This window comes from Canis aureus, chromosome 34, assembly GCF_053574225.1.
Source record: "Canis aureus isolate CA01 chromosome 34, VMU_Caureus_v.1.0, whole genome shotgun sequence".
Lineage (NCBI taxonomy): Eukaryota > Metazoa > Chordata > Mammalia > Carnivora > Canidae > Canis > Canis aureus.
In genome coordinates, this window is record NC_135644.1 from 24,877,412 (window position 1) to 24,894,053 (window position 16,642).

The 16,642-nt window shown below is 42.2% G+C and overlaps 1 protein-coding gene across 9 annotated transcripts in view; it reads left to right on the forward strand.

The window, feature by feature from the left end:
• RBMS1 (RNA binding motif single stranded interacting protein 1) overlaps positions 1 to 16,642 on the forward strand; it is a 213,331-nt gene that overhangs the window by 180,453 nt on the left and 16,236 nt on the right. For all 9 annotated transcript variants that reach the window (XM_077883262.1, XM_077883263.1, XM_077883264.1 and 6 more), the window contains 2 exons: positions 2,785 to 2,942; positions 4,970 to 5,049. In XM_077883262.1, coding sequence (XP_077739388.1) covers positions 2,785 to 2,942; positions 4,970 to 5,049 — 238 coding nt within the window. The remainder of the gene's footprint in view (positions 1 to 2,784; positions 2,943 to 4,969; positions 5,050 to 16,642) is intronic.

Sequence of the window (16,642 nt, forward strand, 5' to 3'; positions counted from 1 at the left end):
ATGCCTCCGAAAGCTCCCCTTATTTGTCAGACTGTGGCTTTCTAACTACAGTTCCTCCCTCCTCCTGCCCCCCCCCCCACCCCATCAGAGAACATGAAATCACGGGATAAGCCTGGCTTCTCTCCCTGAAGTATCAGTATTACTTGGAAGTATGAGGTCAGAAATATCATTTCTATATTAAAACATCGAAATAGAGAGTAGATTATGAAAGTGACATGACTTTTTTTTTTGTTTTTTGAGATAGAGCACAAGGCTTTCAAAAAATGTGCATTCTGGCAAGGCTACCTTGGCCTTGGCCTTGGCCTGCTGACTCCTCAGTATACATAGTCCTTGCTGTTAGCGACACTTAAGTGGAAAAGTTTCAGCAGCAGTGACTGACAAAATACAATCAAACTCCATAGATATCCTTTCACAATGTGGTTTCAGCCTCAGCTGTTTGTTTCTCAAGTCTTGACTCAGTGCCACACCCTGTGAAAACTCTTCCCTGCCTTCCCAACACAAGCTGCCCCATCCATCCTCCCACCTCTCCCCTAGCACTTAATTCATGTACTTCTATGTCTCCTACTTAACTGTAAGCAGCTGGAGGAAAGGACTGGAGTCAAGGCTATTTTATGCAAGTCTGGGAATGTATGAGATGCCCTGTAAGTGCCATTTGAGTGCATGAGGCTACAGGGCCCATCGGCACCCACCTTCAGAGAGAAAGGATTCCGTGTGCACTGGCCAGTTAAGGACCAGACTTCCAGAGGAACAAATAGTCTTCTGCACCACAGGAAACTTTCAGGGACTTGGGTGGGTAGATGACTAATCAAAAGAGCTGTGGGCTTAATTGGGTCAATTTGGCAGAGGTAGTGAGTGAAATGTAGATAAGGAGAGATTTTACCTCTCTACCTCAGAAGCACTTGAAAAGTTTAATACTAAGACAGTTTTGCTTTTCCTTGTATTTTCAAACACCTTATCTGTTACTGTTTTGCATTTGTTAGATCACTTTCTAATTTTTATGCATTGAAGATATAAAGATAGATTTTGTTCAGCATAAGATAATCAGCCATTCCATGTTGAACTGATCTAATTTCAGCTAAAAACAAAGAGAGCTGACATTTTGTTCAGTCTGTGAAGGGTTAATGAGGCATTTGGCTTACTGTTGAGCGGTTGAAAAATTTTAATTTTTTTCTCGGATCTGTTCCCACTGCCATGCCCCAGCCCCAGGGACACCCTGGCCTGGAGCTTCTGCTGCACCCCTTTGGGACTGGCTGGGTTATTACTATTGCTGCCCTCTGTCAGAAGTGTGAGGTCAAAGGGACAATACCTTTTGCCCATAGTTTCTCTGGATTTGATAACTTGAATGCTTTGGAATACCAAGGCATTTGTCATTTTCTAGGATACCAGATTGCTTTTTTAAATCTTACCAGGTAAGTATAGTACAAAAGGTCAATATGCACTTTTACTTGCAGATTATATAAAAGGACAGATTTCATTTAAGGTTTAATTAATGGCAGGATAAATTTGAAAGTAGAGACTTTGTATAATTCAAATATGCATATGCCTTACATATATCTTTAAAGTACTGTGCATTTTGGAAATCTAAACTAGAATGACTGTGCTGTTTTGTTGCTTAACACTAAAACATCAATTAATGACTTCACTAATAGTGCTTATTAAAGAAAAATCATAAGCCGACATAGTTCAATATGTAAAGATACAGTTGGTTAATAAGATCAAAGGAAAGCCTGATACAAAATGAATTAAGAGTATTCTAATCTTACAGTTGCAGAAGTGAATTTTGACTTGGCCAGAAAATATTCCAGTTGTCATATAAATAGCTTTTTCTCTGATGATTTTACACCATACTTTTAATAAATACACGTAGCAGTTCCATCTTCTCAGAAAATTCAGTTGTATATCTTTGGTTTCAGCTAATTCTGTCTCAGCAAAGGAAAGGTGAGTGGGGAATGATCTAATTTCTGCTTCTTGAGCTTTCATATGCAAATAAATTACCTGGAAATCCTGTTAAAAATGCAGCTTCTGATTCCAGTTGGTCTGGGAGGGGCTTGCAGGTAATCCCATCACTGCTGGCCCTGGATCATGTTTTGAGTAGCAAGGATTCAGCAAAGCTCCCTTCCCCTACCTACTCCTGGGTTCACCTTTACGCAGATTCTAAAGTTTGCTCCGCCTAGAGTTTATCATTTTATATGTCTTTGAATTTACTTGTTTTTGTTAATTTCTGGGCTGTCCTTTCCCCATTGGTGATCACAGCTCAAAAGTAAGTAGTAGGGACCCTGCCATGGAGCAGAGGAGGGAACCTGGGACAAAGTCCCACTGGGCTGTAAATGGCATGGTCCGGAATCCGTTGTGTGTCTCTGGGTTGAATTATTGACAGTAATAGTCTTCTGTGCAATAGTGTGCCTGAAATGGACTCCTAAAAATAGTAGTGGAGGAGAGGTTGGTTATTTTGGGAGCGCTGCAAACAGCTGAGAGTGTGGTTCCGTGAGGGCATCCTCTTCCAACTCCACAGCGCGTGCCAGCGGTTCCACTTCCAAATCTGCTGAGAATGGCTCAGCGGAATCATGTCTGACCTGCACAGACCATCCAAGCTTCAGACACTGTTTTCACATTTGCAAAGCGACTTGGGTGTTCTGTAGCTCCCACATTCACCCTAGGTAACACTCTGAAAGGACCTGAGCAAAGAGAGTGAGTGGAGTGAGTGACTCAGTAAAAGTAGATGTGTTAACATCAGTATTTCAACTTCAACTGGAAATTAATGGAGAATTCTCTGTTCTGTTTTAGCAACAGGAACAAGATCCTACTAACCTATATATTTCTAATTTGCCACTGTCCATGGATGAGCAAGAACTTGAAAATATGCTCAAACCATTTGGACAAGTTATTTCTACAAGGATACTACGTGATTCCAGTGGTACAAGTCGTGGTGTTGGCTTTGCTAGGTAAGCACACTCCTCTCTATCTTATATCAGTGACAATAGCTCTGCTAAGTTTCCTGCAAAAGAAAAGTTGAACAAGAAGAGAGAATTTAAGCCAGAGTTATGGGAGCCAGTTGCACCATGAATTTAAATGTGTAAATATCGACTGTATTTTTTTTTCAGATCTTTTGGAAGTTCATTGGGATTCTTGAACCTGAGGGCACTAAATATTTGGTGACTTGGGCCAAGGAAATATCACATGAGCTATAGTTTTGAGAATATCTGCCTTTAATGTTTTGATTAATTAGATCAGGATGCCTGTAACTTCTTAAAAATAACAACCACAGGCTTTTGAATTTCATAAATAAATCTGTATGGCTTTTTTCTCGTTAGATGGAAACTTGATTCATCAAAAATAAAGTCAGTGAATAAGATTATTTCAAACATTCAGAGAGTACAACAATGGTAGGACACATATCTGACCACAATTATTATACCAGTTGTAACATTTTATCATTTTGCCTCAGAATTTTTTTTTTTTTTTTTTTTTTTTTTAAGAAATAAAACGTCACAGATCTATCTAAAGTGCCCTCACTTCTTGCAACTTATTTTTATCCTTTCCTTTCTGGAAAAGATACTTTATTCAGTGTAACGGTTAATTTTGTTTCTAAAAGAAAAATCTCAAACAAAAGGAGCTTTGATTTTTGACATGGTTCTAATCTGAAAGCCCATATACAAAAACTGATTTTCCATTATTTAAGAACCTGTTAATACCGTAGAGGTAATGTCTGTGTGTTTTAAAGTGTTGACTTTGATTTTGGACAAAAAATTGCTGGTATTTTATTCTCCTATACAACATCCTCTTTGATGACAATCACATCTCCCACAGACCTGTGAAATCAACAAAGGCAGCATTGTTCACTGGTTTAGGTATAAGAAAATGGAGTCAAAGAAGAGATGTTTCCATTGTTACCAGACTGCCAAGTAATGGAGCAGAGTCTAGTACTTGGTTCTTCTGGCTTTTAGTTGATTTTTCTTTCTGTTAGGCCAGATAATTTTAAAATAAAACTAAAATTTCTACAGGTGGAAAATCACCAGAACTTGCATTTCCAGTGTACACTTCATTGTTTAAAAGAATCCAGGGAAAACAGTGAAAAGCTCAGCACCATCTAAAAATCATTGCCTCTGTGGGTGTTCTGAAAGCAGATCAAGTAGTTTCAGTTTTGTATCCAGAGATGGAACCCAATTAAGTTCTATTGCTTTTTAAAACTATTACTACCCATTAAAAACCAAGATGTAACTCTCTGGGTAGTCCAGAAGTGTGGTGCCTTCTGAATAGATTATTCAATGTTTCTTCCAATAAAAAAAAAAAAAAAAAATAAGTCAAAATAATGTAATTCCCCTGAAATGTTTCTCAAAGGATTTTAGCCACCTGCAGATGTAAAATAAATTGTAAAGTTGGGCTCAATCCTTTAATTACTCCTCTGAAGCCAGGAGGACAAAGAAGGTAACATAACTGACTTCACTAACTTAATTTTATACCTAAAGCTAATGTAAAAACCACATAAGGAGTGTCTTGTGATTTTCAGTTCTTCTTATCAGGACTTTTGAACCTGTCCTTTTGTGAATATGTAAAAAGAAAGACCATCTTGAAAATGACCCATATTCTAGCAGCAGTAAGTAAACTAGTATTTTGAACTGGCATTTCTGTTTTAATTCAATATCATGACCAACAGAGCTATTGTGCGTTGAATGCCAGTTTTCCAGCAAGTAGAAAAAAAAATCACACATTTGATAGGTTTGATATTAAACACTCTGGATATAATTTATTTCTTTTATGATTCAGAGCATACTCTGTGGATATCAGTTTTCATTTTATTAGAGAAGTACACATAAAACAGATAAAAGATAGGATAAACCTACTTTTTCTTATTCACATTTTTGCTAGGTTTCATTTGTATCCAATAAGCCTGTAAGAATGTATTCACATGCACAAAAAATCTGAAACTAACGGATCTCTAAATATGTGTTTTATTTTGATGGTTAAATAGGATGGAATCAACAGAAAAGTGTGAAGCCGTTATTGGTCATTTTAATGGAAAATTCATTAAGACACCACCTGGAGTTTCTGGTATGTTGTTTGTCTAAAATTTTATCAGTAATCTTTTATGTAATATATGTATAATTTTATTACTTGATGTATCAAGTAAAATCCATTTCTCTGGTTCACAAATAAGACTTGAAAATGCACTTCTCCCAGACATTGGGTGTTTAAATATGAACCAAAGCCATCCCAGTGGGAGGGGTGAGTCTGACTTGTAAGGCTTTCAGAAGCTCCTCCTCCGATGCACCAGGCCAACCTCTACCCCGCCTCCCCCACCCATCCACCATCCTCAGTACACCTTCTGTCCTTTAGTCTTTGTCCATTGAGGACCATGGTACTCTCCACCACAGCTCCTGCCTTTCTTGAGGAAGACCTCAGCATATGTTACCCTGTACCCCTTAGAGGGCCTCAGTCCCTATGAGCCATCTGTCCATCCCATTGTAACCACTTGCCTCATGTTGTCATGACCACACCTCAGGAGCTTTTCATTCCCAGATCACACTCATTCTGGCTCCCGTTGAAGCTGATCCGAAATTCAGAGGGGTCCTTTACCTCTTTGCCATCCCCACTAAATCTGGTCTCCATTTTAGCAGTATGCTCACTTGTCTTGTACCCCATACCTTTTTCATACACGCTTCACAGGATCCCAAACTTGGATTTAATTCTGCAGCAGGCCACCTTCTCCACTCCTGTTACATCCAGGCAGGTAAAGGTGTTGACAGCTTGACTGGACCTTCTACATCACCAGTCCTCGCTCTGCTTTCTCATCCCTCCCTGCCTGTAGTCTCCCCCAGCCTGCTCAGTTCTCCCTTAGCCCCCTCTCAACTCTAAGCAAATGACTTCACTTCTCACTTGATGAGTAAAATTGAGATCACCCAGTGGAAATACCATCAACTTCCTGCTTCCTCCCAACAAGGAGACCACACCCAGCCCCGTTCTTGCCCTCCTTCTTCCCTAAAGTCTCAAGGACAAGGGGTTCCAAGCTGTTGTTTTGATTGCATCCCATCAGGACCTTTCTCTGCCAGTTATCCCCTCCCTCCCTTATAATTTCATATTTCTATTGCTGTTAATTCTTTTTTTTTCTCCCAATAAAACCATAACTTTTATTTTCAATTAATAACAGATCTCTGGCATGACTCATTGGTGGAGAAATGCAAGAAAACACAAACAATTCTAGGAACAAAAATTGTGACTGTAACTACAATAGACGTTTTTAAAATCACAGAATACGGTGAACCAAACTGTGAACTAATTTATGCCAATACATTTTCAATTTCAAATAATTTCCTAGAAAAATCTACGCATTTGCATTTGAGATCACTCATGTCTCTGTGATCTTGAAACTAAAACAAAGCACTGTGTTCCTCTCTAGCCCCTTCTCACGTAAACTTTTTAAATGAAAAGCGTAGTCCCCCTTTCTGCCTTCCGTTGACTCCTCAGCCCTCCCCAGCCTGACTTCTCCTTGTGTCTCACATGGTAAACTGTATTAGTCTCCTGGGCTGTCATGACAAAGTACCACGAACTGGGTGGCTTGGACAAGAGAAATGTGGTGCCTCGGTCCTGGATGCTCAAGTTCCAAGACGATGGTGTCGGCAGGGATGGAGGGAAAATCAGTTCCAGGCTCTTCCATCTTTGGCTTGTGTCCTCTCCTTGTGTTCCCTCACTCCCTCACTTTTTTTTTTTTTTTTTTCACTTTCAAGTGTTTGTTTTATTATATCATGGCAATATTGTTGATAGTGCTCAGGAGACCTAACCATCATTAAATAAAATGTAGTAGAATGAATAAATTAGTTAATATTGGGTTCCAATAATATTTCACATATATTAGTTATAGTCATTTTTAACATTGTAACAAATCCCCTGTAGACCATTGCAATGGACTGAATGTTTGTATTTTCCAACCCCGTCATTCATATGTTGAAATCCTCAATGTGATGGTATTGGGAGATGGGGCCTTTGGGAGGCAATTAGGTCATGAGAGTGGAGCACTCAGGAGTAGGACCCGTACCCCCAGAGAGCTCTTTATTTCTCTTTTCATCATATAAGTATCTAACCAGAAGTTGGCAGTCTGTAACCCGGAAGAGGGCCTTCACTGGACCCCTACTGTGCGTTACCCTGATCTCTGATTTTCAGCCTCTAGAACTGCAAGGAATAAAGTGTTGTTGTTTATAAGTCAAAAAAAAAAAAAAAAAAAACAGGGGGAAGACATCCATCTTCCTCCATGCATGTCTCCCATGTCCACATCCCCCCCTTTCTTTTTTTAACCAGGACGCTAGTCATTCCATCAGAGACCACCCTAATGACCTCTTTTTAACTTTAAAGACCCTGTTTGTAAATAAGGTCCTATTGTGCCCTCATGAGTCACTGAGGTTAGGACTCTAGGTGTTTGGCCTGGGGTGGGGTTGGGGGGACCCGATTCACCCTTCTTACTTGCTGGTTATGCAGCGTGGAGGCTCCTGTCTCGATGCTGCGTGTCTGCTGTGCGGAGCCGCCGGTCCCTTCCCGTCCTTGCACCACATCCTCCCCTGACTTCTGTTTGGCGTCTCTATTTTCTTCGTGTCCTGCATTAATTCCTCCTCGTTCGTGGACTTGGCTCTTGCGTCCTCTCCTCGTTTGTCTGTCGCCATCCCCCTGAGTTCCCCGTCTGGCCCACGGCTGAGGGGCCGAGGGGCCGCCGGTGTCGCAGCCTGGCCTCCCCTCCGTCCCTCCCGTCACCCCGCGGCCCCGACTGCCGGAAACTCAGGCCCGAGCCCCGGGCTCCCCCGCCCAGGTAACCTCGGGGAGCCCCCCCCCCCCCCCCCCCCCCGCCTCCCTTCCCGCACGCTGCTCGCCCGCCAAGGCCTGAGGCCGGCTAGCCTCCTCCCAGCTGCCTCCCTGCGGCGGCCAGTCCCCAAGCGGCAGACCTCTGTGTCCCCTTCCTGCTGAAAGGCCCCCTCCTCCTGCAGAGGAAAACCCCAGGCCCCGGGAACGACGGGGAGGCCAGCGGTGACAGGGCCTCGCCTGCCCTCGGGTGCCGCCCGCACCGGCCCCGCAGCCCTCACCCCCCGGGGCCGCAGCAAGGTCCCTGTGCGCGCACGAGGCACCCCGAGGACCCCGGCTGTACCCCAGCACCCAGGGTTCCCGTGAGTTCACTAGGCCGGGAGCTCCTCGAAGGCAGGAACTTCGCCCCCTTTCTCTCTCCACCCCAGCAGAGCACGGCAGCCCTAGACACTGGACGCCTGTCACTCTTGTCTGAGTTTCCCTGCACACGCACCCGGAACACACTGGACCCCGAGTTCCCACCAGGCACACTGGCGGCGGACCCCGTGGCGGGGCTGCCCGCGTGCAACTCGTGCCGTTATCCCGCTGCAATTCCAGAGTTGCGTCCCTAACTGCAGGGCTGATGGTTACGATGGGGGACTTACTTCGGTTCTCTGCATCCGTTGAGTCTCATTTCCTAGAAGAGCCTCTGTCCGTCAGCGTGCGTCATAGCTCAGACCGCGCTCCGTGTCCAAACCCGGAAACCTGACAGCGCAGGGTTTGTAGGCCTGCGCATGAGCTTGAGCTGCCGGCAGGCACAGGTTTGGGTCATCAAATAAAAGGCCTGGAAGTACGCTGTCCCGAGGAACCAACTTTTGTGCAAGAGCTCCCTTTTTATTTTTTTAAGTTATTTTTGTTTCTCCTGTCAACAGCCCTTGAGTTGAAAGAAAATAAAAGACGATGTTCTTATCCTCCAACCAAGTAAAGGCAAGAGAGAAATTTAACACATGGGAGCTTTCGATAGAAGCTGCCCTGCGGGGCCTCCAGAGGTTAACACCTGCGCGCAGCTGAGTGCTGGTGTGCTCTCCGTACTTGCCCGTTTATCTGTGTCAGGACCCCACCATACCAGACCCTTGGGAGGGCGGCTCGGGCACCCGCCAGTGACCGCTGTAATTATTAGCTCATTTATATGTACGGCAAAGAGAGTTCGAGAAGGAACAACATTCCTGCACGTAATCGTTGTGATGTTCCATCATCGGCCTGAGATGAGCTAACATCTAGCAGTTTCCTGAATGAGGTCGATCTCGGGGTGTCACAGATCGAGGTTGGACAGTCTCCTTTTTCCTCCAAAAGGATTTCATGATTGTATCATTTAATTGTTTTCTTTGAAGTGGGTTTAAAGACTATTGGTCATTCCCATTCAAGGAAAAAGAGACCTTGATTTCCAAACCACATGGAAATGATTGTAGGATTCTCTGTACCTTTGCAACTAGTAGAGAATAGTTTCTTCCAAGTCGTGCCAAGTGTCAGCTGGCGTGTGAGAAACAGATTCCTTCTGCCTCAAGAGGATCGCTGCTTGGGGCAAGGGTGGGGGTTGCTGTCAAGCCGTTCTCTTTGTTCTGAAGCAGAGCTTAATTTTATACCATTTTCTAATGTTTCATGATTTTGTCTATGTTTTAGTGTTCCCAGCTACACTGCAGTTTCTTTGGCAGTAGAAGCTGTGGTTTATTTTTAATTTTGTGCTAGGCACAGAAAGCCTGTGTCGCCCTAGAACAACAGAGGTTACCAAGTGGTTTCTAAGAGCATTTTTCATGTAGGGCTCATCACAAAAATCGTGGCTATTTTGAGGGTTTATCTGGATACTTCTTTGCATATAAGCAAGTCTGAACCGCCTTTCAGCAGGGGTTTGAAATGTGTAGCGCGGGCCCTGGAAGCACACCGTTCTAGGGAACTCAACTTTTCCCCAGAATAAGTCCCAAGTGGATTTGGGCACTGCAGTAGAATTTGAAACAGTTTTCAACTTCTCTGGATTTTCCTCCTTTTTTGTACACATAATATGAGAATATTCTTTAAATACCAGTCTGTTTATTAAATGCTGTTCTCTCAAATTCCCTAACTGGCTACGCCATACCATAGGTTTCTTCATGGAATGTATATATTCCTTTCAGTAGAACCAGATGCAAAACAAAAATATTGTCAGGCAGGGGTAAATTGAATGAGCCTCTACTTTAAATAATGTAGGTTCATTGCTAAGCAGACATAACATTTCATAAATAGAGTCAGAGGATGGTTTTGTCAATGATGCAAGTTGTTTAGCTGGCATAAGCAGAATTATCCAGGATGGTTTCTGTCAGAGTATTCCGATTCTTGCACGACTGGCAATTTGCCTGTGACATTGGAGCCAAGTACAGAAGAGAAACCCACATTAGATAGGCTCCCCAAAAGATACTTTATGAAAGTTAAACTGAACAGTGAACTTAACTCTAACAGTCTTAGGAAAGTCTCTAAATGGCTGAGCAGGAGGTCAGGTCTGCACATGAGTTGTTACTTCTCAAGTGCCACCCACCCTCCTGCCAACATGCTCTTTTCATACCAGAATAATATGTCTGGGTTCCCCCATGCCAGCATACTCCACCCTGACCTGGGGCATGGTACGTAATGTCATACATGTTTATAGCTCTCTGAAAATCCACATCACAGTTTTTAATGCAATCTGTTTTCTGAAATTGCTTTTTTAAAATCTTGTGCTTTTATGTCTGATGTTACCATATTTTCAGAGAGGCTTTATCTTCTGACAGAATCTTCCTTAAATACACGTAATGGTTTGTGTTGGAAAAAAAATTACTCATGAGGCCATTCCTTCTGTCCTTTCCCATCCAGTCTCATTTTCCCCTGAAAATGTTGAAGCATTATCCTTTATTTGGATTTATCTTGGTTTTTATCTTGCTTTTGAGTGCTAGCTGGTTTGCAGTAAATCAGATTTGCTTGGAAGGTCCCCAATCAGGATAAAAGAACCAATGACTACTTTGTAAAACAATCTAGGTGAATTCCATAGAGGTTTAAAATAATAGTATTTGCTTGATAAAAATTCTATCATGGAGAAATAGGGTGGTGATTTCCCACACAGTGAATGTTTGAAACAAGGGATGGGAAGTTTTATATAGAACAGATGTCCAAAATATGAGACATGCCCAAGGCAAAAAAAACAAAAAACAAACAAAAAAAAAAAACAGTCACTCATGGTTATGATTCAGGGTTTTTTCTAAAAAATGCTTTTCCTATACCTGCTGAAAGAGTACAATCTCTTAAAAAGACTAATTAATGCACATTGGCATGTTAGCTGGAACTATCCTAGAGCTGCTTGCTCTCTTTGCCTATGTCGGAGGCAGGCACCTATGTGCACACTCATGTGCACACACACGCACACACAGATTGTGGACAAAGTTCACATGTGTGTTCAGTATTACACGAGGCAGTGTGATTATCCATCTTTGTTTCTGGACCTCTCCGTGACATTAATGGACTGAATAAGTTCCTATGTGCTAAAAGCAGAGTTTTTAAAAAGAAAATGTATCTAATCATTGGATCTGTGAGCCATTAGATTCTTGGTATTGTGCTAGTATCATTCCACCCCAGCCCAAAGCTTCGTCTGTCACGGAGGAGCTCCAGTGAAGTGCATGACTGCTAGCCAACTCTGTCCAAAGACCTTAGCTTGTTTTACATCTGTTTTCTGTGTTACTCTGACTTTTCAGACTGGGTGTATGCCCAGCAGGGCTTGAAAACTGCTCTTACACACATTTTATAACTCTGTCTATAGGTGGTGATATTAGGGCATTGTCCTATGCCAGGAGGCAGAAACGGTAACATTTAGAGGAAAAACTGACTCTAGCAAAAAGGCTGGGAATCTTGCAAGGGTGTTTATTGTCTCTCTTGTTCCCTGAGTGTTTGTCTTCAGCACTGTTACTCTATAAAAAATATTTGGCAGCTCTATGATAAAAGAAATGCTTGAAGACATGTGTGGTGCTCCTGGTACCTTTAGGATGATGTGATCACACCTTTGAATTGTGATGTGTTCCTGTCTCCCTTGCCCAGTATGTACATAGAGCAGAGTCTAAATGGGAGTCCTGTTGAGATGGATGCTCCAAGGGCTGCACTGAAAGCAGCCATGAGAGCAAAAGTGCTCAAACATTCTTGGGTGGCCAGTGGGGAAAGGGCTGTCTTACAGATCTAAAACTCAAACTCATTCTCTACCAAGGAGGGTAAGTCTACTATTTAAAAAGTAACGAGGATCACAACTAGAAATATGCCACGTTTTAGCCTGAGATGCTTGGAGCGCCTTGCCCACCTTATGCTGGGGCTGCCTTTGGGCAGGTGTTATCACCGTCGCTCACACCCAGCCTACAGCAGTTTCCTCGAATCGGTTTTACACCTTTTCACTATCAGGTTCTGCCAGGAAGGAACAATAAATAGCAGAGTAAAATTTTATTAAAGCATAAGGACCTTGGGTGGGAGATGTAAGTGTACCATGAAACTGTTTTCTGAAAGGCGGTTGCCAGTAACTTCACCCTTAACTACAACTTGCACATTTCTTCACTGTATGTGAAGCCAAGGCGGCAACCCTAGCCAGCTTGTTAAAATCTCACAAAATCAAATTCCATGAAAAACAGGCCAGTCTCTAAAACTGTTTATAACTTTTATAAACCAGAAGTTCCTCTCCTGAGAATTTATCTTAATAATTCAAAGGCAAGAGGAAGAACCATAATTCAAAAATTTGAGTTCCTCCTGTTATCATAGTATAACAATAGCTAATGTGCATTGAGCTGTTCTGAACACTTTATATATGTTAATTGCAACAGCCCTCTGCATTAACTACAACTACTATCCCCATTCCACAGATTATGAAACCCCAGACATTGAATAACTTGCCTGGAGTCACAAAGTAATAAATGGCAAAGCCAAATTTCAAACCAGGGAGACTAGTCTAGAGCCAGTGTTCTAATTACCATACAATCTGACCACCAATTTAGCAGTTGGCACTGGGATTAAAAAGATAAATAAGATATACACACAGATGTTCATACAGTGTTAGTTATAATAACAAAGAAACTATACATAATCCCATTTCAAATAGAACCTTATGTAACTGGGGCGCCTGAATGGCTCAGTGAATTGAGTGTCTGCCTTCGGCTCAGGTCATGATTCCAGACCCTGGATCGGGATTCTGGGATCGAGCCCCACCTCGTGCTCCCTGCTCAGTGGCGAGGCTGCTTCTCACTCCCTCTGCCCCTCCCCCTGCTCATGTTCTCTTGGTCTCTCAAATAAAATCTTAAAAAAAAAAAAAAAAAAAGAAGAAGAAGAAGAACCTTATGTAACCACTTTTAAAAAAATGATTCTGTACCAAAATAGGGAAAGTCCACAATGTAAACAGTGGGGGGGGGAAGACCTATCATTGCAGATATGAAAAACGTAGACTGAGAAAAGCAGTAAATATAGAACATTAAAACATCTAAGTTGGAGTGTTGAGGAAGGATATTTTTGTTTTCTTATTTAACTTGATTTTAATGTTAAATCATTTTTATGCTGGTAGGTAAAGCTGAGCAGGAGGTGGAGCCACTGTATAAGGATCAGGAAAGTTGGAGAGGACATACGCCTGTGAAGAAAAGCTGTAGCTCTATGTGGTGGTTGGACAGGGCAGCAGGATTAGAAACAAAGAGGATGCTAAAAGGAAGTGGTGTCGTGCACACACAAAATGGATGAAATGTATTGGATCCCTACAACGAAATTCTTAAAGGAAGAGCCCCAGATAGTTCCATGCATGTTGCTAGTTGAGGAATTTTGAAAGTAGGCAACATTATCAGAAAGAAAGCTAATTACAGTTGCTGAGTGGGCTGGTTTTCCACAACTGATGGAAAAGCTTCTATCGAGGGCAGTTCACGTTTTACAGAATGTTGATTAGGATAAATACTGCTTAACTAGAAAAATGGGAGTTTGGAAGTAGCAGTTTCTCCAGCTGTTAGAACACAGGAAAAGGTCCACTCTCACAAACTACAGAGAACTCTAGTCCTCAGAGCCATTTGATTAGATGGCAAGGAAGACTTCCAGGAGGTCAAATTATGAACTACAGTGTTTGGAGCAGGCATTCTAGAAGTGATTCTGAGTGTGGATAGCAAGGGAAGACATTCGAGTCTAAATAATGACAGATTTTGAGCTTTAGAAGATAGGTCAGCAAGCTGTTTGGTCGAGATGTGAAGTGAATCAGCACAGGCATCACCCATATAAGCTTATAGTCCCTAACAAGGGATTGTTAGTGCCACAAAATCAGGCATTGCGAAAGATCATCCCACTCACAAAGCTCTGTTGAGGGCACGTTCAGTGGATTCCCGACAGTGCAATTACTTCAGATGGCTCTCAAGAGGTGCCAAAAAATATCAGATCAGGGATCCCTGGGTGGCGCAGCGGTTTGGCGCCTGCCTTTGGCCCAGGGCGCGATCCTGGAGATCCTGGATCGAATCCCACGTCAGGCTCCCGATGCGTGGAGCCTGCTTCTCCCTCTGCCTGTGTCTCTGCCTCTCTCTCTCTCTCTCACTGTGTGCCTATCATGAATAAATAAAAATTAAAAAAATATATATATCAGATCAACGTTTGCATTTGTGGCATTGTCTGCTGAAGATTACACTACAGTAGTTAAGCTTTTGGAATTACATGTTCCTGTTGGATCTGATGAACAAGAAAGTAACTTTTCTGTCTTGAGGAATAAGGAAGAGAAAATAACCTGAGAGATCTCACAAGACATTTGAGGCACACCGTTTAGAACCCCAAAAGGTGGTGATTAATTAAGGGGAGATTCAACTGAGAATGCTCTGGATAGATGGCAAAATCAATTGATTGTGGGTAATTAGAATTTTTATATCACCTAAGTAGAATATATCTTGAGTCACAAGTCATTTGTTGGGACTCAGCAATTACTAGTTTTGCACAATAAGGTAATGAATTGTGTAGGGGATCCCTGGGTGGCTCAGCAGTTTGGTGCCTGCCTTTGGCCCAGGGCGTGAACCTGGAGTCCCGGGATCGAGTCCCACGTCGAGCGCTCTGCATGGAGCCTGCTTCTCCCTCTGCCTTTGTCTCTGCCTCTCTCTCTGTGTCTCTCATGAATAAATAAATGGAATCTTGAAAAAAAAATTTAAAAAAGAATTGCTGGTATAGAAAATTGACCATATAGGAGATAAGGGTTGACTGTTACATGTTGGTTTTTTGAAGTTAATACACCCAAATTTACTTGATCAGAGTCCTAACTACTAGTATTTATGGCACTTCTTTTTCTGCGTGTCAGCCTTCTTCATCATCATCTCCCTTCTAAAAAGAACAGCCAAGGCGGCCAGCTGAAGGATCTGATGTGTAGAACAAGCTGGCATCCCATGCATCTCCCAGCCTTCGACCTGGACCCTGTGTGTTAGGCTTCAAAACACAAACTCCTAGAGACTTTTGGTCTGGTTTGAAATAAGCCACAGGATATGCTAATCAAATAAGCAATCTCCCACATACTTAAAAATAAGTGAGCCATGACACAGATCTGGGTGTATTTGTTTGTTTTCAATTCAGAAATCTGAAATCCTCTAACCCTTGCTCAGCTTGATGGTAACATAGATAATCTTAAAGAAGTCTTCACATAGCTGTTTCCTGGAGCACATGATACACCTCGTGTACTAAATCAGATATCAAGAACTTACAGTGATGAACGTCACATAATGTCATCCAGGTACATGAAATACCAGGTACCCTGTAAAAGAAATGCAGCCCTTTCAATATCAGAAGTATTTCACTTCTGGGTGGCATTTTTATTAACAACAGGCATCTCTCAAAACAGTGCTCTGTCTCATAAATAGCTAAATGGGCTTTCGTAAGATTTTGTACACTCTCCCTCCCATTAGTTTGCAAAATGAAATAAGACCCTATTTTATCCATGACCATATCCCTAGTTCTTAACACTATACCTTGCACACAGTAGGCACTCAATAAACTGTTGAGTTGAAACTGCTAAATAGACCAGAGAGAATTTTAACAGAGGAAAGAAGCTTTTAAAATTTTATTTTGCCTCACGTGGAGTACTGGGGGCACTCCCATTTCCCTAAAACAAGGAGCCAATGACTATGTAAAAAAAAACTCTTCATTTCTAATGGTTGTAATTCTTTTTACATTTTTTTAAGATTTATTTCTTTATCTGAGAGACCGAGCATCAGTGGGAGGGGCAGAGGAAGAAGGAGAGAAAATCTCAAGCAGGCTCTGCACTTAGCACAGAGCCTGACGTGGTGCTTGATCCCACTACCCTGAGAGATTACAACCTGAGCTGAAACCATAAGTTGGACGCCTAACCTCCTTGCACCACCCAGGCACCCCTGGTGATAATTATTTTTAAAAAAAGAAATTTGTTTTCCTAAGATATGGATACCTGCCAATATCAAACTGTTTTAAGTACTTACCTTTTTGCTTTCAGGGGGAGAAAAATATCTTAATGACAGCATGGAGTGAATGTAGTTCTTGAAAGATTCAGCTACATCCTTTTCCATTTGTTTCATTTTGAATAATCTATTTGCAAACATGTCATTGCTCACTTGATATTTACTGCATCATTCTATGTTTTTAGCAGGCTTTATTGTTACACGAAATGGCTTTTTTTTTTTTTTTTTGACAGCACATAGTCTAGAAAAATGATAATGTATTGCCAGCACCTTACCACAGACAGGGCATGTGGCCTTTGAGCATATGTGGAGCTTTATGCTCCCAGGGATTGCTGCCTAAATGCTTTTGTTCACAGCTCCCCGGCGCGGCAGCCTGTAGTGAACTTACGGAGAGTGTCCAACCTGGTTGCCTTCTTTCTCTGGAA